The following is a 23,420-nucleotide window of genomic DNA, read 5'->3' as shown; positions in this document are numbered from 1 at the left end:
ACTATAATTACGTATGTAATTATGTATTTATTCTTGAGAAGAAACCATGTTTATTTAGTTTGCCGCTGTAACTCAGCAACTACATATAAGGCATATTCTACACACCTGCATTTACTTACTGAATAAATAGTTCCCAACATCAACTTAAAAAACTAAAAACTCTGAAGAGTCCTAATAGAATGGTACCTGCTGTGGCATCTTCAGGGTGATTCCATTCTCTGTGCTCACTGACGTTAGAGTGACAGATACTACCAGGAAAGGGTGAGGAATGTAGCGTGACATGGAGACTTCCTGAAGAACCTGAATACCAGCAGTAGTATTTGGACTGCAAAAAATGATATAAACATAAAGGACGACGACGAAGAAACCGATACACCTCAACAAGGATGCTAGCAAGGCCGCTCCCCCCACTGCCCCGCTACTAGTGCTATTAGATTTCACAATCATGGAGGGCCCAAATGCCTTTTTCCTATTGTTCCCTCTTCCCCAAGTGTCCTTTAGGCAGAAGATTGACAAGGTTGAGGCATCCAAAAAACACATGGACATGAGGAAGAAAGGGAGTAAGATGTAAAAAGTTAGAGAAAGAGCTATAAAAACAGCTTACTTGGTTGAGAAAGGGTATGGGTTCTATCTAGGCTACTAAGATTTCTTAATTTTTATCTTTACATTACTGCTCAATCACTATGCTACTTCACCAAACATATACTTCATGAATGCTTAAAAAAGGAAACAAAAAATACCTGAGAGCAAAATAAAACTCAGGAGACATGTTTTAAATGCTGCAAGCCAACCAGATGCCAAGAAGAATAGAGGCAACACATTCTCCTGCTCCAGACTTCAGCTGTCTAGCTCAGTGGAGAATGTGGGTCTGCTGAGGACAAGCTTCCTAAAGCCTTAAAACTCTAGAAATCCTTTAGATTTCTCCACGTGTCTGGAACACTTAGGCAATTACTAACCACTTGTTTTAAAGGCTGTGAAAAAATTACTATTTAAATGGTTTACTCCATCCCAAATTAGACTTTTTTTCAGATGAATCCACTAAGGTTACCTGAAGAAGTAAGTTCAGGCTTATCTATTTATTTACTTATTTTGACAGCTAAAAAATAACTACGATATGAATATTGCTAATTAAAATTCCTTTTTAACTCTTAAAAAAAACTAAATATAAAATTAGAGTAACTGTTTTAAAAAATGAAAACTACAGAGGAAAAATGACACATAGGAGCAAAAAGTGACTTGTCACATGCTAATAAGGACTTACCCGTCGGATTTTCTTTCAATACTGTACAGGCATATTGTACAGTCTGCTCTAAACACTATTACCATGTCCCGGAAGACACTGAGCAGTAATGTCTCCGCTTGTGCTTTGGTGACGTGAGCAAAGGCATTGTCCAGATTAGATGTTCTCAAGTAAACTCTCAGCTGAAGAAAACAAAAATAAAATTGGAAAAACCAGGTGTCTACCAGAGATGACTAATTCTGTGCTGTATAGACATGCTATTTATCTACTGATGTTTTTTCAAGTAAGAGGATTCAAAAGACTAATCTGAGCATTAGTAATAAATGGGTCATATTATATTTCAACAAGGAAGGCTCATTCTACAAATAATCAAAAGGTGAAGTGATCAAAACTGAGACTAGACTATTATGTATGATACATATTTAGACCTGACTTAAGGAGACCAGCAATTTCTCAGGAAGTAAACATACAAATCAATAAATTAATAAATCTCTGAGAAGAGCCACCCTTATAAACTTTTCTGCTTTTAACTTTTTGAAAACTATTTACAAACTTTATGGAGAATGTCTTAACAGCTAAGAATCATTAGAAAAATTTATCCAGAAGTCCTGATTATCCCTTTAAAACATTTTTAAAGTAGTAATCTGAAATGAAAATCCCTTTAACTAAAAATCCCTAGTTGATTTAAAAAATTAAAAGTTTTATTTATTTTTCAAAACATTTTTCTATAAAATCAAATAGTGCTTAATATCTTTAAAATATAACAGTATGTTACTTTTGAGAGAAAAAACTTACCTCTTCTTGACGGTCACTTATGTTATAACATGCAAGGACAATACAATCATTCCACCAGGCTAAGCCACCTGTCACAATCATATTTTGCTCCTTAAAAGAAAATTTAAAAACATTTACCTTTATTTATGTAGCCAGAAATTAAAATAAAATATTCTAATCAGATAATGAAAGTTTAAGTTATTTCTGCTCTAGTCTCATATACCCAATTAAGCATTACTTGAGGACTCTTATTAATGATTCATATTCTATTGAAAAAATAAGCATTTCTGTAAGTCAGAAAATACATCATTCCAAATAACTGGGTACCATGTAGCATTATTTTTCTCACATTAAAGGACCTTGGGTTTAAATTCTGGCTTTATCATTTACCAGGTGCTTGACTCTGAATCCTAGTTTCTTTTATAAAATGGTTAACTATAGAGCCCTAACTGGGTTGTTATGAAGATCAATGTGTTAAAATATATGAAAGCATTTTCAAGCACCTGATACACAGTAGGCACCCATTAAATGTTAATTTCCTCTCCTTTCCTCCTATTTGATTCATGCAAAATTCAACTGCACGTGTTTTGTGCTACCCAAATGTTCACATAATATGCAGACAAGACAGGGAGGGAAATAATTTCAAATTTTGTTGTAATTTATTCTGATCATTTCTGATGAATTCAGCTTGGACTGTAAGAGGTAAATCCTCAAGTATTTGTTTTTAACAAGAATTAAAAACAAACCAACTATCTCAATACAAAATCCTTCTTCAAGTATTGAGTGCTTTATCAGAATGGACTTAGACATAATCAACATTTTTTAATATTTGACTATTTCTGAATAAGTAAACAGTGATTTACATTTTAGTTATTTCATATTGTAGTCCTATTACACTCTGAGAAATCAGTTTTTCATTTCAAAAACACTAACCTGGGTAATGTTTCCAAAAAGTTTCCATTTTTTGGTGAGTAAAGAGTAATGTGCAAAGCCAAACTTGCCAACCACAGCAATATTCTGTCCAAGCTTATCAATAGCTGAAAACTGATTAAAAAAACATTAAAAACTCTTTCTTGCAAACCTATATACTTTATTATATATAAAGAGCATAATACTGCACCAGGCAAACAGACTATTATTAAATAAAATGTAAAATGCTGAATTTAAAAATCTGTGTATTTACATACAACTTACATTTGACTAAATTAAAGATGTTGTACACTAACAATGCACAGAGGACCCAGTATTAAATTTTTTACTCTTATCAATGCACCCACTGAAAGGCTCGATTCCCAGAATGCCTCTTGCAGCAAATGTGATCCAATGAAAGTTAACACCAACAAAGTAACAACTCACCCGTATAGGCCAATTGCTTTCTAGATAGGTGCTGGAAATCTATAGAAAATAACACATCAGTTTGGTAAGACTTCTGACATGGATTTAAACTTAAAAGCATTAACATCACAATATAAGATTCATTTTCTTGTGCAATGTTTAAAGTGTTCCTAATATGGGTATTATTAGCAGAATACTTGGAATTTACCATTTGTGTGCCAGCCAGTATTTCATATCTTCTTTCTTAATCATCTCATTGTAAGTCTCTAGACATCAGGCTTTTCTTTTTTGTTCTCTATACTATTTTTGTTTTTTTAAATACTTAATACAGTAAACACAGACTGACAGAATTTTAGAGAAACACCCATGGGGCAGCCAAGAACTGTGCACAAAGTTAGGGCCCCAGCAAGAGGTTGGTTTTTGCTTTTTATTATTTTTACACTTTTGTGATTAAAAAAAAAAAAGCAATACATGCTTATAAAATTTAAACAATATAAAAATATACGAAGTACAAAATGAAATTCTTATATATCATTGCTGAGGGATAACCACTGATTAGTTTTTACTCTATCTCTAAACAAATATACATATACATGTAAGATTGTGTATAATCTACTACTTTTGGGGGCGTGTTCAATTTATTCATCTATAAGAACTTTCAGTGTATTACACATACTAACTCTTTATCTGCAACATAACTAGTAAAAACAGCTTCTCATATTGACTGCCTGACATCTTTGTTTATGGTGTCTTGGTATCATTCTAAGAAGCATTTTCAACTTAATGAATCCTCTATGAGCTATCAGAGTAGATTAAATAAATTCTAGCTTTATAGAGACTGTGACCTCTCTGCTTGCCTATTAAATAGTTTTCATGAGCACATCATGAATGTGGGGTGAAAATTAACAGAACAATAGAACAAGGGAAGAATCTTCTGATCCTGGAATAAGAGAACCTTCAGTCGATTCAAAATTACTTTCACTTTACTCAAAGAAAAAGTATTACATATTGAGAAAAATAAAGCTAAATTAAAAAGCCAAGTAAATGTCATCAAATCAGTAAGATTCTTTGTGTAATACGAAGATAAAACAAAAACCAAATAAAAAATAATATGCTGAAAACATCTGCATTAAGCTTGACAAAGTTTATTTTTAAAACCATTTGTTAGACATCACTTATTATCTAGCAAGCCCACCTAAATTCTAAATAAATAGCTTTTAGTACATTAGAAAATTCTTAACTCTAGTGCTGGTTTGTGGAAGCCTTCCCCTATAGAACGAAAGATAACAGTATCACAGTACATGCTTGAAGAAGAATGCTTAGCTTGTATCTCAAAGGATAAGCTGTACCATTCAGGCCAATTAATAAAATTCACTATGATGGGTGAAATTAGTTCAGAATAATGGCAATCTGAGGTAATGATCAGGTGGCAAAAATATACGTTGAAAGTAGTTTTTTAGGAGGCTGTAAGTAAAATTCACTTTTTTGGATGAAGGAAGCAGTCACTGGAAGAAGGATCTATAGTATAACTGATCCAGCCACTCATGACTCTATAAAGACCTCCCCCCAGCCCTGATGTCTCGTAAGTATTTGTGAAATGTGTGGGAAGGTGAAGCGTGAGGTAGAGAGCTCACTGCCAAAGTGGAAGATTCTAACATGAAGAGTTTCTAACCATGGCAACCTAAGTTACATATTATCATACCATCACACTGATGAGTATCTGTAGGGAAAAACAATTTATTCTTTTAACCTCCAAAGTATATGAGGTACTATAAATGGCAAATGGTTTATTTTCACAACTCAAAGTATACGTTTAAAATGCTTTATTTCTCATGCAGTCTTGTGTTTGAAGATGCTATAAGATGAGAATAAAAAACTTTTATTTTTCCCCAGTAGGTCATCTTTACTGATCTGTGCCACCTGAACTTTGAGCTGTACCCCTAACACTGAAAACAAGCAATGGCAGAAGTGACCTGGAGAGCATTATGCTAAGTGAAACAAGCCGGTCAGAGAAAGACAAGTACCATGTGATTTCACTCATTCGTGGAATCTGTTTAATATACAAAATGAACTAACAAGCAAAACAGAGACAGACTCATAGAAAGAGGGGCAGGTTGACAGCTCTGGGGTTGGGGGCTGGGAGGTGGAGGGATTGTGCAAAAAAGAAAAAAAAGAAAAAACTCATGGACATGGACAACAGTGTGGTGTTTGGTGTGGCGGGGGAGGAGGGCTGGTGAGGGTGGTGAAGGAGGGTAAAGGGGGGATAAATGATGATGGAAGGACATGACTTGGAATGGTGAACACACAATACAGTGCACAGATGATGTGCTGTAGAATTGTGCACCTGAAACCTGTATAGTTTTATTAACCAGTGTCACTTCAACAAATAAAAAGGGGGAAAAAAAGAAAAGTTTTTTCAATGTTTATTAGGCAGCTAATAAACAATGAAAAAACTCAGGTCAGCATTCCACACTCAGGGCACAAAAGTCACGCCACACCACTGGGAAACTTGAGTGCTAAGATATAGCATCTCTACTCTTAACATCTTAGGATTCTCAGTCTCTCAAAGAATGGGATTTTTTTCCCTTAAATCTTCCAGCTAAAACCCTGTCTCCTGCCTGGACCACTTTTGTCTGTAGCTGGTGAGCTGGTGAGAGCCCTTTTCCTAGAGGACTTTATCTGTGCCAAATACCACACCTGGTGCACAGGAATGACAGTAAATTGTTTATAAATAATATAGCTTTTAAAATCCTCTCTGCTGACATCCTTAACTAGTGCCTAATACATTGTAGGTGTTTATCTCCCGTATTTTGTGAAGCTTACTCTTTCCAAATAGTTAGCCAGGTTAACTATGAAGCCAATGCTTCACAACACTGGATGATAATGATTCATGCACCTTTCAGAAATAAATGTTTATATTATTACAAAATACTGCATAGTAAAATAAAATGGCAATCAAAGAAAGAACATACCCTAAAACCACAAGGATGCTATTGTTTTTGTTTTTAATTTCCTATTATTTTTGCTACATCTGTGAACACACTACTTTCAAAATTGTTTAAATGTGTAGCTAGGAAGACTAAACACATAAAGGAACAAAAAGCACCATCTCTACAAGCAATGACTAACCCTGCTTCTAACAAATATGTACTTGTGATGTTTTAGTTAAAGGAAAAAAGCATAACATACAATCTTCTAATCAGAAAACTAATGAGTATAAGGCAGAAGGCTTAAAGAAACAAAACATCCAGTAGTCTAAATGAGGAACAGACAGAGCAGCAGAATCAGTTAAAGCTCACTTGATGAATTCTATGCTGTACAAAAAGCATGCACAGTGTATCTCACACAAAGCAAGCCACTCTGATGGAGTATGTGGGCAGAAATCCTAGTCAAGAATGTATGTTGAATGGGGGAATTAAACCAGCACCCCTATTTATTCAGGGAATCATTACTAATGGCTAAAGAGCCTGAAAGGTAAAGCATTAGCACTATATGAACACTGTAAACCATCCTACCAAAACGCCACCACAACACTGTGTTGACTCATGTGGCTGGAGTGCCAGCAAACAAAATATAGGGCAAATCCAAGTAAAAACACTGCCAAGTAGGCATGTTCTGGGTTTTAGCTCAAGGTCAGCAGCATTCAACATTTAGTACCTAGGTTTTAAAATAGGTTAGACTGTTACTTTAATTTAATTATGGTAAGGAAAGTCTGACACTACTCTGTTTGGGGTGTGACCTTGGACAAGTCACCTAACTTCCCTGAGCCTCAGTTTCCTCATGTATAAAATCCAGTTGGACTACATGATCTCTAAGGCCCTTCCAGCTCTAAAAATTCTATGAGTCCATTATAACTTAATTGTTTTGGGAGTATAACTCTGGCATTATTTTTATTAGTTTTAAGGAAACTAAAAAACTTAGGTAAAGCTTAAGTTAAATGAGGTCGTTTTTCTGAATATTTCAGGTATCTGAAGAACAGAATGACATAAGAACCTTGTTAGTACCTACTTTGTCTAAAGTTGTAAAATCAGTGTTACAGGATTGTAATATGGGATACTTCAGAGAAAGCTAAGAATCACAGAATCACTGAATTTTTGAGCTGGAAGGAAATTCGATTTTTGTTATTGCCTGATGGATTTTTGAGTTCCAGACCTACCTTCTTTGATCCTCTGCTCTACTTGGCTCTCTGGCAACACAGACCTGGCTAGGCAGAACTGGCATTGATGCTAGGTCAGTGTAGAATGAATAGTTCAGAGTATGGGGAAATGAAAATAGCAGAGAAATGGCTATAGGAGAGAAGGGAGCAGTGGAAAATTTTAGTCAAGGAAGTAGCTGATGCAGTTTTATTTAAAAATTGTTACTAATTATAAAATGGTATGCACATTGATTTTATGAATTTATTAATTTAAGTACACTTTATTTTAGTGTATACCACATCAATGCAGGAGATACTCCTCCTTCAATCTCACATAATGACCATTCTACTGTCTCTCATTATCTTCATTCAGAGTCAACTGAAAGTAACATGGGAGCTGAAGTAAGCTATTAAGGGAAAAGTATAGAATGTAGAAGTAAGGCAAAGAATTGTGGAAACAGAAATTGACTAAAACAAACTAATCCAAGAGTAGGCTCTGATGGACCTAAGACACTTTGGTATCAAAAGGGGAAAGGAAACACTCAGGACTGAAACTGTATGAAAATTTTTTTCAAGAAACTTCAATTTATTAATTTATCTAAATTAATTTTATTTGGTATCAAAATTCAGAATTTTCATATTAAATGCCAGTTTATCAGAATTATTACAACTGCTAATTTGAAGTTGTATCAGAATGAGTAAATAATTTGGAACAAGATTAAACAATAATAAAATTATTAACAATAAGGTTCTATACTGACCCCAAGTCTGCAATTTTGGTTTAAAGTCAGGCAATTAACCTCAGTAAGTCTCTATTGGAACTACAAGGTCAGCTGCTACACGGGGCACTAAATCAATATTGTTAATTCTCATGAAATAACTATGTTTTTGCCAATGCAAATCCACAGAGCTCTATTTATATATATAAAAAAAGCTGGAAGTAAAAAAAAAATAGTTTTGCTCAGTAAGAGGGCAAAACATAAACTTCCAATTTTTGAAACTGCTCACTACCAGTGGAGTTAAAGCAGGTGGGGACATGCTCTACATCAAGTGGGAAGGAGGCAGAACACAAGAAAACAAGAACACAGAAAAGCAGAAGAGAGACATGACAGTCAAAAAGGTTTATACGTTTCTCGGTTTTCTAAAGTGACAGGGGAAATACGTAACAATCTGCTCCAGGTGCTTTCTTACCAGGGACTAAGTCAATAGTCACTTGAGACTTACTTGTACCACATGCCAATGCCGATGTCCAAGTAAAGTGCTTAAACTCTGAGACTCGAAACCGCCATCTGCGAACGAGCTCTTTTCCTGACTGGGCTTAGAGTGTACTGAAGAACTCCTGGGATTCTGGGTTTGTGCGGCCTCTCCACAGTTTAAGTACAATCGATCCTCCCCCTGAAGCAACACTTGCTCTTGGTTACTCTAGAAGAGAGAAAAAGGAAGAGAGGGACAAAGAAGGAAATAAAAACAACTCAATATTAGGTAGGAGGAAGTAAGAAAATACATCAGTTTAGTTTTATTTGGAAATGTACCATATATTTTATTGTTGATTTTCCTCATAGAGGACAGACACGACTACAAAATGATCTCATGCACTGTTTTATTTACAAGCAATGAATAATGTTTTAATGATTACTTCCCAGTGTAAAAGAAATCTCTTTAAGTCCTTTCATCATATAGAGTCCAAAACATGCCCAGGTTTACAACTGCTATAGCAGTACCTTTTTATTACTATTCCAATGTGGCAATGCTATGAGAGCTTTTTCACCTGAAAACTGAACATAATTACTCAGTATCCAAAGTTTACAAATTAGTTTCACATAAAATACCTCATGAGTGGCGGGGTGGTAAGAAAACAATTTGTGTGTGTGCTCACTCATGTGCCCACATGAGAAGGGGGTGGATTAGGAACCGGGATAACATGATGCTGGAGGATCTTTTAAACCACGGGGAGGAGAAAGAATAGTCTCAGTCCACAGTCCTGGTTCAGAACAATAATCACTTAACAAATGTTTGGCTAGTGCAAAGGACTGTGCCAGGTTCTGAGGAAATTTAGACAAATAAGACAGTTTCTTCTCTTAGTGCTTATGCCCTGGTTTTCAACTAGAAGGCCAGTGTTCTCAAACACAGGCAGACTCTTCACCGGCTACTGAAAATGAACAGATCAATACCCCAGAACACCTCACCTTTCCCTTGCAGTACAAACATTCTCTTGATATAAAACTCAAGGGTGCTTTTAAATTACTATTTGGGATGGGGGGAGGAAGAAATACTCTAATTCTTGTTTTTCTGGGGATCCGTATTCTTCAACTACAGTAACAACATTGAAGATTCAGGCTATTTCCACATTCTTTCTCAATCTATTGTACATTTGATTGATTTATTTATTTTTTAGAGAGCGGGAAAAGGAGGGAGAAAGAGAGGGAGAGAAAGATTGATGTGAAAGAGAAACATCGATCAGTTGCCTCTCATACATGCCCTGACCAGGGACTGAACCCACAACCCAGGCATGTGCCCTGATCAGAAATCAAGTAGCGACCTTTCGCTTTGCGGAGAGATGCCCTACAAAGTGATCCACATGGGTCAGGGCATAAGTTGTAAATTTTAACTGCACCAAATATTTAAAAACACACTGGTGGCAGATATTTAGATATGCACTCCTAATATGTAACATATACTATTATTACACATTAACAAAATGTAATATTAATGTTATTTCAGATTGACAAAGCATAAGGAATTTACATAATAATTTGGGGCAGTATTTCCCAAAGCAGATTCTTCAAGGGGTTTCTTAAAAATTCACATTTATATAAGCTTGAGAAACATTGGTTTTTATAAACCAACTCCTGGATTTTCATAATGCACATAAGCATATTAAAGACCCTGGAGACCCACAATGAAGAAATCTCTAGAGCTTTAACTCCTTTATTTCACACTTACATGACAATAGAACTTTTTCTTATTCTGTGTAACTGCTATTAATATTTCTCATAAATAATGCCTGGTGGAACACACTTAGGGAAATCCTATTCAGAGAAAGACTAAATTTTATTGAAGTTATTCAAGTAAATCTGTAAACACTGCTTTTCCTCATGTTGTTTGTGATCCTTTTTTTAAAAATACCTACTCAAATAAAATTTTGGTGTCAATTTAATAGAAATTAAAAAGAACACAAGAATCATAGAAAAATATACAAATGAAGACAACATGCCAATTTTAAGAGTATATTCAACACATCCGTTTCATAGGAAGAGCTGAATTCTAAAATGAAAGCCACTAAAAAAACCCCAAACAGTTTTAATTAAACACACTTACCATACAAGGGTTTACGGTGAGTGCACTCTTGATAAACTGAAATAGCAGAATGCCAGGCTGTTTAACTATACTTTTGGACTCAGAGTCAATTTCAGTATTTTGAGCAAATCCGCTGATTACCCATAGGTGATAGCCTTCTGCACCCCAGCTCTTAGAAAGAGAAGGAGGGGGGAAGAGAAGGACAAGGGGGGAATCAAAGCAATAAAAAGTTTCTTGTTATTCTTTCTTAGCTTCAAATATTCAAATTCTGAAAAATAACAGCATTATTGATGACTTCTGGAGGCTAGAGAAACTACAACAAACAATGCAGACAAGAATCTACATCTAAAACACACACCTACATCTACTACATCTTCGCTATCTCCAGTGGAAACCACCATCACTATTTTCTACCCAGAACAGAGAAAGCAGGGCGTATCAATCGTGACTCCAAATCCTAAGAAATGTCTACTTGCTGTAACAGCTCCATTAATTTAACTGACTCTCAAATACTAAGAAATTCCTTACAGAGGAAGACCCATGTTACCTAGCTGAAGCTTCACAAAAAAAGCATCCAAAACAGATAGAGTTTTGTATAGAGCAAAGAACAATGGATTGGAAGCTATGAGACTAGGGTTTTCATTCCTGCTTGGGTACCATTTTACAGTATTACCTTGGCCAACAAATTTGGTTTTTCAGAGTAAGAGTTTCTTCCTCTGTAAAGTGAGAATGTTCAACCCAGTCAATTTTAATATTTTATTACTAAATTCCATGGTAGTTTAATTTTTAACATTAGTGATTTCAAATCTGCAAGTCCAAGAAAACAGTAATGGGGAATCCAGGAATTATTGTAAAATTTCAAAGGGTAATAGAAGTTTTGCTTTCCCATAGTAAAAGCTGTAGAAGCTAACTAAAATGCTTATTTAAATTCTTAGTTTGTGACTAAAATAACTTAGTGAGGCTGATAACACCGGTTGTTGCATGCCATTCAGAAGCACTAATTGGCAGTTACAGAAATGGTATTTGTTCGAAAACTTATTTTAGAGTGTGGAAGTGGGGACAGACATCAACTGGGGTCCTTGGTGGTGAAAGTTTGGGAACCACTATTCAAGGTAACCATGTAGTTTCAATTCTTCAAGAAAAGGAAGGTCAGAAAATTTCCTCCTACGTAGAGCACTCATAAGCACTAATTTCACAAAGATGGTACACAGAGGGGCTATAGTAAAAAAATGTTTTAACGTAAAGACAGGGGTTACACCTCATTGCTTTCTAAAGAAACACATGTAAACAGGTAACAAAAATACTGTTATGAAAGTATAAGTTTCTTGAAATACATTTATGAAAAGTTTTAAAAATATGCTTAAATAGTGCACAAGTCCATGTCCCCAGGAAAAATACCCAATGAGAATTTCACTTTATGTTAAAAGAGAGGAGGTCATGGGAAGTGGGTGCTGATGAAGTCACACAAAAAACAGAAGTATGTTTAGGAAATACGATGGTCTGACTTCACTATGGCGCAATGTTCACAAAGATGACACCGCTTGATGGACACATCTAAGCAAAACCAAAATCAAATACTGAAAGTTGAACAGCCTCCTGATTGAAAAAAAAAAAACAACTGCATAGAAGATTCTGCTGAGATTAAAATAGCTTTGCAATTTTATCAGACCAATGTGAGGGGGGAAAAAAAAGAAAAATCCAATTTTTCCACACTCTACCAGTATTTCATAGAAAGTACTTACCATAGAGTTGATCTTAAGGGGATCCTTTTTGGTACCATCAGACCTATAACTAAAATAGAAGAGAAAATTAAAAAGTCTTCTAATTACATATAATATTTAGCTTTAATTTTTTAAAAATCAAATTGATTTTGTTCCTTCAAAACAGAAACACGTAATGCACGAACTGCGAGACCACTGGTTAACACACGTGGGTCCACGATGGAGACACTGCCTCTCAGGTCCTCAGTGACCTCTTGACGGGACCATGCAGTTTGGGGCAAGTGTTCGTTTTGTCAGGATGGAGGTTCAGAGTAGTTTCCGAAGGGGGCAGACATTTCAATCTACTTCTATCAATCAATGGGTTAACCTACATTAACCCAATAAGATCATATCATTTTCCATTTCCTACTACTTATATGCATGGTTTACCACTCTTAATAATAAGCTACTTGAAGAAAACCATATTTAGCCTTGAATCTACATGCTATCCTATAAACAACAGGGATTCAATAAATAAATGCATTTTTTTGAATGAACAGTAAGTTTTAAGAGGATGGTTTTTTGAATAATCAATACATTCTGAATAAGTTAATTCTGAATCTTACAAATTGTTTGGGATAAGTCAAATAAGGCAAAAGGGTATCTGTATGACACGTTTCTCTCTCTCTCTGTGTGTGTGTGTGTGTGTGTGTGTTGTCTGAGAGAAAGTGGAGTTATTTTATCCAAAATTTGTCTTTATTGACTCACACAAAGTCTCCTCCAAGTGTACAAATGAGCTGAGCTCCAAACACACTCCACAGAGAAAGTCCTCCACATTCCCAGGTCACTGTTACAACACTGTTGTCAGGAGACCATCTGACCAATTTAACAGCTCCTGTTTTGTTCCAAATATCTGTTAAGAAATTGTGAGAATAGTTCAAAATAAATGATTGCTTCAGAAATACCCACTATTTTTGAGCCTATATTTTCAAGTTGAAATAAGCAGAAAGGCATCTCTGTTTCAAATAATGAGATGAATCCTACATTTTTAGGGTCATTAAAAAAAACTGTAAGGACATTAGCCTTGACCTGACCTAAGCAGAACAAACTCAGTGCCCAAGTTATTTATAAGAAATGAAAGCTGTTTGGGGCCACTATTAGCTTGAATAACTACAACTGAGTGTGTATTCTTACAAGCCTTCGGATTTGGGTGAATCGGTTTCTGTAAGACTGAGATAACACCTCTGTTGAATGTTTTAACATTGAATGTTACAGTATTTTGCAAAGTATAAGGTATTTTAAAATGTAAAATAATATTTTACCAGCATCTTCATGCTCCATTGGCAAATATCAGAAGGATCCATGTTAAAATAAACTAAAGTTTAATCTTATATTAGGGTTAAGTAAGCAAACTCCAGCTTGTGTATTCCAGGTGCTCATACTTTCTTTTAACTAATAACTTCTTTCGATCCCATATATAACTGCTAAAGGAGATAATTTCAATGTGTAGTGAAACCATGTTTCTTTACTGTGAAGTTAAATGAAACACGCCAACATTTCCATCAGCATATCCAAAATATCTATAGTATCACTTGTTTTAATATTAAAATTCTTTTCATTTGGAATATTAATAAATTTTTGCTATAAGTACATTTACTACAAAGGGGAGGTATATGGGTTTTAGCTACAGAAGACAGGTTTGGTTAACAGAGTACGAATTTTTCCTCTGCCTGTGTTTGAATCCTTACATTAACAATTCCCAATATAATTCATGTACATGAATAACCGTTATTTATGTAGATGAAAAATAAATGGGAACATACAAAAGAAACATAGTATCATATTAGTATACTTTACACTTATCCAGGAGAAACTGAAAACCAAACCAAAATCATAGTTTACATAATGAAAAGTAATCCCAAGTGCAAGAAAAAAAAAGGTTTAAATGTGTTTACTGTCATGAAAAGATGTTAATGCTCACTGAAAAGCATAGGTTAACAGTATTCCTATTATCTCACATAAATATGTACACAAAGGTATATAATATGCTTATCTAATCATTATATGCATATTAAAATACAGTTGAAGAGATATACAATGGTGTTTAACCTAGTTTTCAGGTGGCAGGATCATGGGAAATTTACCTAGCTGATAGATAACCTACAATGAACACAAATTATGATAATGAAAAAAATGTTAAAAGTAATCAAAAGACTTTCTGTTACAGAACTGAACTTTCAATAAAGAAAGGGGTATCTCCAGGAGGAAAAAGAAAAGAGAAAACTGAAAACGAGACTGGTTAGTGCTCAAACCAAGGCAGGGATGGAAAGTGAGGAGAAAGGTTGGAAACACAGGAATAGAAGGTTGGGATGATACCTAGCAATGACTAGGGAATTGGGGTTTCACATCCCCTATACAAAAATAAAAGAGGGGCCTCACGCCAGCATGAGTCTGGGAATCAGAATGGAAGCTGCTGTATCATGTAAGGACTCTTCAAGTACTGCGACCTGTAAAAATCAGCTAATGGAGACAGAAAAACAACAAGGAAGCTTGTCTCTGTTGGAGACGCAGGAGGACAATACAAGTCTCCCTACATCTTAAGCAGGTTTATAGCCCCAAGTTATATAACTCAAGGAGGGAGAGTTCTCCCACAACAAAGACCATAAGAGTGAGAAGCAGTGGATATGCGAAGGTCAATCTGAAAAACTCAATACAGTGCCGTCCCACAGAGGCAATCAACAGAACTTTCTGCAATGATGTAAACGTCTTCTATTTGCTTGGTCTCATAGCCACTAGCTACGTGTGGCTATGGAACATTTAGACATGGCTGCAATTGATGGAATGATGTTTTAATTTTTGTTAATTTCAATTAATTTAAATAGCCACATGTGGCAGGTAGGTAATGTATTGGACAGCACAACACAAGTAGGGATTAAAACAACAACAACAGAAAAATAGAAGAGCCAAAAGCCCCAATCAAAATATTACTCTGTTCTCGTACGCTGCTGCAAAAACTATCCTTAGAGAAAACTACAATATGCAGATCTTTAAAGGCTATAGAGTAAGAATAATAAAAAACTTAAGGAGCAAAGGAGCACAAGAGGGAATAGTATTCTATCTAGTTCAGTTAAAAAGAAAAAAAGAAGATTTCACTTGAGCTATATGTTAAAAGATAATATATACCCTCCATGTAGAAATATGGGATATTTCAGGTAGAAAAAACGTGAGACAAGACTAACTCTCAAGAACCCACAGGTAGTTTGGTAGTTAAATAAAGCGTTAAGACTGCAGTTCCTAGCCTGTGTGCCAAGGTATTCCATGGCACTGCGGAAAATTCACAAGGGATTCCAAGAGATCACTTTCAAGAGAAATACAATGATATACAAGAGAGGAACCCCCTCCCCCAAAACCAGAATTATCTTCTGGAGGGCCAGCCCCTTGTAGTACAGGCTTTCCCCACTAGGTGAGTGTTCTAGGAGCCCATCTGTATCAGTTTACCAGTTAGCATTGTTGTGAGAGGCTGCATTTGACTTCAGTGAATGTTTTATAAAGATTCTTTCAAAATGTTCACCCATTCCATGATGTGTGATTTACGAGCACACCTGCCCACACCATGCTGAATGTTCAGCAGTTTTTGACCAAAAACAGCATGACTCCTGTGTCCCACCACCACATTCACCTGATCTCGCCCCCAGCAACTTTTGTCTCCCTGGATGAAAAAAGTCCTCAAAGGGAAACGTTTTGCTGATGTGGAAGAGGTGAAACAAAAACTGACAGAAGCACTAAAAGGCATCAAAACTGATGAGCTCAAAAACTGTTCTGAGCAGTGGAAAGAAGTCTGGACAGGTGTATTGCATCAAACAGAGAGTACTTGGAAGCTGACTTAAGCTTAAACATGTAAGAATAAATACACAATTTTTTATAAATAAATTCCGTTTCGGGGTCCCCCCTCGTATATACCTGTTGGACACAATGTAAACCATTAGCTCCAGGTAGTTCACGGTTGCAACATTATGTTGTGCTATGTTTATTTTGACATTTTACCCATCTTTGTGAAGATGGGTATTTAGATTTTTGTGAAAAAAGTGAAGTGTGTGAAAATCAATGTGGTACAGGAAATGTGACTGTAACCAATCTGACTCCAAGGTTTGAGAATCTTTGAGAACCAAGGTTTGAGTGTCCAACAAGCACACATATCCTGTTAGTAAAAAATACTACTGAAAAATAAGACTATTTTTCTTTTCATGTATGTGTATTATTTTCTGAAAATGCTACTAGGTTGCAAGGACATAGATATGTATTAAGTTGTTTAGAACTAGATACTTAATAAACAGAACTTTCGGTATTTCTTTTAACATAGGATAAAATTATGGAGACACTAAGGCCAGAATGAATCAAGAAATAATGCCAGAGAGACTTGGCAAAAGATCTTACATGCTACATTTGTGGCAGACACTAGTGGTTGCTTAATCCAACATCTATTCCCATCCTCGTTCTCCTTCACCTACTTCTGCCATGAAGGCTTGGAAAAGCCTGAAGGTAGCGACATAATTATGGCCAATTAGAAATAAGTGGAAGGAAGATAGTTGGAGCAGGTAGTAAGTGGAGTTGCTTCTAAGAAAGTTTTTGCCTTCCTAACTCTTCCCTCACCAAAAACAAAAAAACAACAAAACAAAACCCAAATTAAAAAGAAAAGGTATGACCTGTTTCCTCCTTTCTTCTTGACTCAAATGCAGACATAATGTTTGGAGCTCAGGAGTTACCTTGTGAAGGAAAGGCCAAATGAATGCCAGTAGCAGCTTACCTCTGGATTTCTTGCTATTTGAGGACATAAATTCTATTTGTTTAAGCCACAGTAAGTTGGGCTTTCTTTTAGTTTCAGTCAAAAGCATTTCTAATGACATGGACTTTAAACTTAATCTTGTGAAGAGGATTCACGAGTCACTAAGGGGTTCAGAAAGAGACTTTTGTTTATTGTTGTATATCCAGCATTTAGAACAGTCTCTGGACTGTATTAAGTACTCAGTAAGTACTTGTTGAATGAATGAATAGGACTGGAAGGGAAAAATAACAGAAGCAATGAAATCAGGTCAGAGAATAGAGCAAAGTCCAGAGGAACACAGGGGCTAAAGCTAAGAAGGATAGAGAGGACTAAATGAAGGGATAAGAGTAGTATCCCCGGAGTCTCTCTAGTTACATGGAAATCCTTGGATCATATAGAATATTGTTTATGTTTTAACATTATTTGACCTATAGCATGCATCATTTGAAATGAGCATTTGCTACACATACCTGTAAATTAAAAATGTTAAAATATAAGGAGAAAAAAAAGAGGACTCACCAGGATATTGTTTTGCTGTTAACTCTAGTTTATGAGACAGCAGCATAGCTCCAGTGGTGTTATCTATTGTATAAACCTGTACAGAACCACTGTAAAAACAAGCAAACTTTCAGTGAAAAAAAATACAAATATAAAAAGTATTAGTATGGGAATTCTTATGTACTACTGGTAGAAATATAGACTAGAAAAAACAATTTTGTTAATAATTTATGGTCAACTCATAAATTTGAACAAACGCATAGTCTGTAATCTAGTAATTTCACTCTGGGTACATCCCAGAATATACTTGTCATGTATAATGTCATTATAGTATTGTGTATAAGTGCAGACTGTGGAAATCTGAATGTTCAGGAGTAAGAGAAAGGAAAAATGAACTTTGGTATGCTGATGTAGTAACATATCATATAGCATTAAAAATAAATTTGGTTATATGCATTAAAATAGATAGCACAGACATATAATTCTGTTTCTACGCAGTAATAAAACATTCAAAATATAGTAGCTAAGTATATTTGTGGTAAAAATGCAACAAAGACCTAATGTACACTAACTGCAGATCAGTGACTGTGCTGGTGAAGCAAGGGGGTATTAAAAAAGAGGGGCAAGTGGGGGGCTTCATCAGCACTGGTAATATGCTCTTTCTCATGTTACATAGTAATTTATATAGATTTTCATTTTATTATTTTTATATCACATTACTTTTTTAAAATCTATACACAATACATGCTCTTTTGTGTATGAGGTATATGCAATTATTTTATTGAAAACATCTTTACAAGGGTCAAATTTATGAAGGACCAGGAACCAAAACTAAAAATCTGTATTACTTCTAAACTACATTTCAAAACTAAGTAATCATTAAAAAATTTTCTGTTTATGGAGTTTCTAGATGAAAAAATTAACACAAATATTGTTTGTAAAATACTTCTACCTCCAAGACTGCTTCTGCACAGCTTAGGATGGCACTGGATTGTGACTGCCAGAATGTCTGGCATTTATGCACATTCCTTTGTGGTCGGAGAAGTCAGGTGGTTTCCCCTCAGCAGCTCAGATCCATTTCCAGACAGTTCCAACTCTTCTCAAGGGTTAGCAATGGGACAAATAAAATACTTGCAATAATAGGCCACCTCAAGTTATCCCACAGCTCATTAACGCTGTTTATAATTCTTTTTCTCTCTGTATTTTATTTCAGATAACTTCTCTTGCCATGTTCTTCAAGTTAATATTAATCTTTTCTTCTGCCATGCTCGATTTGGGTCGTCTTTGTATCTTCCATGTTTCAGCTGAATACTCAAAAGGGACCCTCTATAGATCTCCGGAGTTCGTACTTCGTGTCACTCTCTTTGGTGTCTGTCCTGCGAGTCTTAGCTGCTTTTGTCTTCTCAGACTCTCGTTTCCACCTACTCAACTCAGGGAATCTGCCAGGCTCTATCTTCCAACCTCATGCTATGTCCTGGAAACTCTCTCAAAGTAATTAAAGCTGGGGCAGTTGTAGAGTTTCCTTACTTTGTTTCTCTTCTTTCAGGGATCACTGTCCTTTATTGCCTGATGCCCTACTTCTTGAATTCAAAACACGTATTTTTGTCCACTGTCTTAGAAATTCTGATCTGTTATTCCATCTTAGAAGCCAAATGTCTGTAATATATATCTTTGCAGACTACCTGCCCAACCGAACACCTTGCTGAAAAACACTAAGTGGCTAGCAGCTTTTTGCTTTGCATCTGACAAACTGTCAGGTACTACTTCTGGGTTGCTGAACTCTAACAAGTCAGTGAGGAGTCCAAATATTTCTAATATGAGTAGGTGCTAAGTCACTACTTATAAAGATTGAAAATTAACCTTTTATGTATTCTATAGTGCCCATACTCTTTAAATTATTTTCCATTTCTCATCAGCCCATTGTAAGAAAAAATTTTTAAAGTTTACTTATTTATTTTTTTAGAGAGAGGGGAAGGGAGGGATAAAGAGAGGGCAAGAAATATCAGTGTGTGAGAGATAACATCCATCAGTTGCTTCTTGCATTGTCCCAAATGGGGATTGGCCCGCAACCCAGACATGTGCCCTGAATGGGAATCGAACTGGAGACCCCTCACTTTGTGGGATGATGTTCAACCAACTGAGCCACACCGATCAAGGCAAGAAAATTTTTTCACTGAAAGACACTACTTATTAATCTCAAAGCAAACAACATCTCTATAGTAGAGATATGACTATTATCACCATAAATGATCAAATTTAGCAGCATTAATAGTGGGACAACTCGCCCTGGCTGGTGCAGCTCAGTGGATTGAGCACCGGCCTGCAAACCAAAGGGTCACCACTTCGATTCCCAATTAGGGAACATGCCTGGGTTGTGGGACAGGCCCCCAGTAAGGGCGTGTGAGAGGTAACCACACATTGATGTTTCTCTCCCTCTCTCCCTTCCCCTCTGTCTAGAAATAAATAAATAAATATAGTAGGACAAATTGACATTATTGCTATATAATGCCATAGGAAGTACACAACGTGGGGTATGGCAAAAATGTTTAACCATAATCTAAACACACCTTTAAATATAAAGGTAAACTTTTGGTTATAAGACTGATCCCTTACAAACTGGCATCATAAAGGAAATGGGGCTTCTTATAGAATTCTAAGGACAGCTACAGCCTAGTGTTCAGTGCAATTAATGCTGGTAAGTGATGGCAGATCAGAGCTAGAAGCTGCTAGTCTGCTATGCCACACAGCTACAATCACAAACCTTAAACCCGAGGAGGGCTGGTACTCTCTGAACCAGTGACAACTGAGATGACTAAAAGGCAGAAGGCCAAGATTCCACCTTCACTATCCTGGGGCAAGGTCTAGAGCGCCTCTCCTAGACTCTCACAGCTGGCTTTGCTAGGCCCCTGGCATTAGCCCTGAATGTAGGTGAGGTGAAACTGTACATCTGGCACTGCTCATGTCTCTGGGAGTTCCCTCTAATGATGATGTGTGAGCTTCCTAGTCACTGAAATGGGCTTAACAAGGACCAGCTTCAAAGTTCCAGTCATTACAGGTTATTAGAAAAACTAATTAAATCCATTATGAAGAAAGAAGACAAATTCAGAATGTAGGACATTCTATAAACAGATGACATGGACTCTTAAACAAGTTAATGTCATAAACACAAAAAAAGTATGAGGATTGTTATACATAAAAGGTAACTAAGAAATAATAACCACATATAATTCATGATTTTTTAAAAATATATTTATTGATTATGCTATTACAGTTGTCCCATTTCCCCCCCCACTCCACTCCACCCTGCCCACCCCCCTCCCTCCCACATTGCCCCCCCCATAGTTCATGTCCATGGGTCATACTTATAAGTTCTTTGGCTTCTACATTTCCTACACTATTTTTACCCTCCCCCTGTCTATTTTCCACCTATCATCTATGCTACTTATTCTTTATATCTTTACCCCCCTCTCCCCCTCCCACTCCCTTATTGACAACCCTTATGTTCTAGTTGTTTGTTAAAGAAGCTCATCATCACCAAGCCCTTATTACATGATTTTGATTGATTGTGTTTGGAACAAAGGAGCTATAAAATAAATTTTGGTTAATTTCAACATAAATTCAGTATCAGATCTTCGTAGCAATTTATCATTAATGTTCTCATGTGTTATGAAGGTATTAAGTTTTTTTAAGTGAATGCCTCTTTATAGAAACCAAGAAATAATGTAAATGTCCACTAACAACAAATCAGATAAATTATGGTATATTCATACACGGGAACACTACTTATAAATCAATCAAAAAATATTTCAGCAACTGGCAAAAAAACCCTAAAACCCCAAAATATTTCAGCTACTGGCAAAAAAGATGGATAAATTTCACAATGTTGACTAAAAGAAGATTCATAACACAGAATATGATTCTATTCATACAAAGTTCAAAATCAGGTAAGGCAAAACTATGCTCTTTAAGAATGCATACATGGGTGGTAAAATTATAAAGACAAGGAAATGATTATCACAACAGACAGAAAGTTGGTTAGCTTTAACTGAGTCAGGAAAGGGACAAAAGTTGTGATTAGGATGTATCAACAGTAAAACTTATATTGGCTGCCAATTCTATTTCTTGACCCAGTTGTGACAGATGGGTGTTTGTATTACAATTACTTATAAAATGAAATATTTGGATTATGTACTTTCCTGTAAGCATGTTTTTACTTTACAACATAGAATTTAAAAAGGATATTATAAACTTTATGCCAATAAATTTGACAGTGTATATGGAAAAAAACAATTCCCAGAAAAATAGAAATTGCCAAATTTACTTAGGAAGAAACAGCAAATCTATATCTTTTAAAATCTATTATTAAAACCAAATTAAACCAGTAATACAAAAAATTCCCTTAAAGAAAATTCTAGGCTCAGATGGCTTAATTAACAAATCTGACCACATATTCAAAGATGAACAGAAAAGACAAAGAGTATCGAGCTCTTCCTCAATTGTTTTATGTGACAAGGAGAGTTAGAAACCAGGAGAGTAAGAAAAAGAAAAACTGTAGGCAAAATATACTCATGAACATTGATTTTGAAATTCTAACTGTGACCAAATAAAATCCATGAATATGAAACACTTTTTCTTCTTTCTTGTACTAAGTTAAATTACTTATATTTCTACATTGACCTCAGTAAAAAGCAATGTGATGAGGACGAAGATTCCTCCCTTTACAGAGATTACTGAGAGTATAATGAAGACAGTAATTTATACATGTGTATTATTTATGTGAAAAAGATACAACACTTGTAGCTGGAGATTATACAGACGTATGTTCTATAGAAACACTAAGTTTCATTTTTAGAGTGAAATGGAATTTTATACTTAAGAAAGTTTTGAAGACTAAAGAGCACTATATATACTGTAAGGCATTACACTCTAAGTACTTGATACAGGGTGAGGCAAAAGTAGGTTTACAGTTTTTCATATGAAAAAAATAACAGTAATTAATAAGTAGTAACACAAGAATAAACTCTGTTTCACATACACCTGTAAACCTATTTTTGCCACACCCTGTATAATCTTTTTACTTGAGCTAAAATAATTAGCTTGGCAGGGAGGTATATTTGCTGTTTCCTAATGTATCCCAAGTGCTTATATTTGTGCCTGGTACATGGCAGACACACAGATATTTTTTTAATGATTTATATTCTATTTTACTTCTAAAATATGTACTATTTGAATTAAAGCAAGAAACTGATTTTATGTATGAGCTTTCAATTTGCTCCTTAACTAAGGCAACACCCACTAATTCAAAAACAGTGTCAACACTGATGTCTTAAAAAAGAAAGGATTATTTAAAAAAAGAAAAATAAAGTATCTTCCAGATTCTGTTAAACAGTAAAGAACCTAAATTTTAACTGACTTAATTTTTTAAACTTGTAACTTAATTTCCTGGTACTGAAGAAAATCTCACTTTTACTGATTATCTCCAAAATCTGCTTTTTAGATTTGTTTGTTTCAATCTAATAAAATAATTTTAGATTTCTATTAAGGCTGGTTCATAAATTACAATAGGATGACAGAGTTTTTTACAAGTGTAATAAGAACACCTGATGTTTAAAAAAAATT

The 23,420-nt window shown here is 35.3% G+C and overlaps 2 protein-coding genes across 5 annotated transcripts in view; one reads left to right on the top strand and one right to left on the bottom strand.

Moving 5' to 3' along the window:
- ERMP1 (endoplasmic reticulum metallopeptidase 1) overlaps window positions 1–5,496 on the top strand; it is an 86,004-nt gene extending 80,508 nt beyond the window's left edge. Inside the window, exon 16 of one of the 2 annotated variants that reach the window (XR_008426859.2) lies at window positions 5,243–5,496. The gene's annotated coding sequence lies outside the window, so the exon portion shown is untranslated. The remainder of the gene's footprint in view (window positions 1–5,242) is intronic. The other variant, XR_008426860.2, reaches the window with a different exon arrangement.
- RIC1 (RIC1 homolog, RAB6A GEF complex partner 1) overlaps window positions 1–23,420 on the bottom strand; it is a 139,311-nt gene that overhangs the window by 16,006 nt on the left and 99,885 nt on the right. For all 3 annotated transcript variants that reach the window (XM_024558371.4, XM_053924367.2, XM_024558372.4), the window contains 10 exons: window positions 17,823–17,911; window positions 13,250–13,394; window positions 12,524–12,572; window positions 10,803–10,952; window positions 8,709–8,906; window positions 3,371–3,409; window positions 2,948–3,058; window positions 2,036–2,125; window positions 1,262–1,422; window positions 187–325 (listed from right to left, as the gene is read on the bottom strand). In XM_024558371.4, the coding sequence (XP_024414139.2) occupies window positions 187–325; window positions 1,262–1,422; window positions 2,036–2,125; window positions 2,948–3,058; window positions 3,371–3,409; window positions 8,709–8,906; window positions 10,803–10,952; window positions 12,524–12,572; window positions 13,250–13,394; window positions 17,823–17,911 (1,171 nt within the window). The remainder of the gene's footprint in view (window positions 1–186; window positions 326–1,261; window positions 1,423–2,035; window positions 2,126–2,947; window positions 3,059–3,370; window positions 3,410–8,708; window positions 8,907–10,802; window positions 10,953–12,523; window positions 12,573–13,249; window positions 13,395–17,822; window positions 17,912–23,420) is intronic.

Source organism: Desmodus rotundus, chromosome 1, assembly GCF_022682495.2.
Source record: "Desmodus rotundus isolate HL8 chromosome 1, HLdesRot8A.1, whole genome shotgun sequence".
Classification (NCBI taxonomy): Eukaryota; Metazoa; Chordata; class Mammalia; order Chiroptera; family Phyllostomidae; genus Desmodus; species Desmodus rotundus.
Note: the sequence above shows the minus strand (reverse complement) of the source record. Positions and strands in the feature narration are given on the sequence as shown.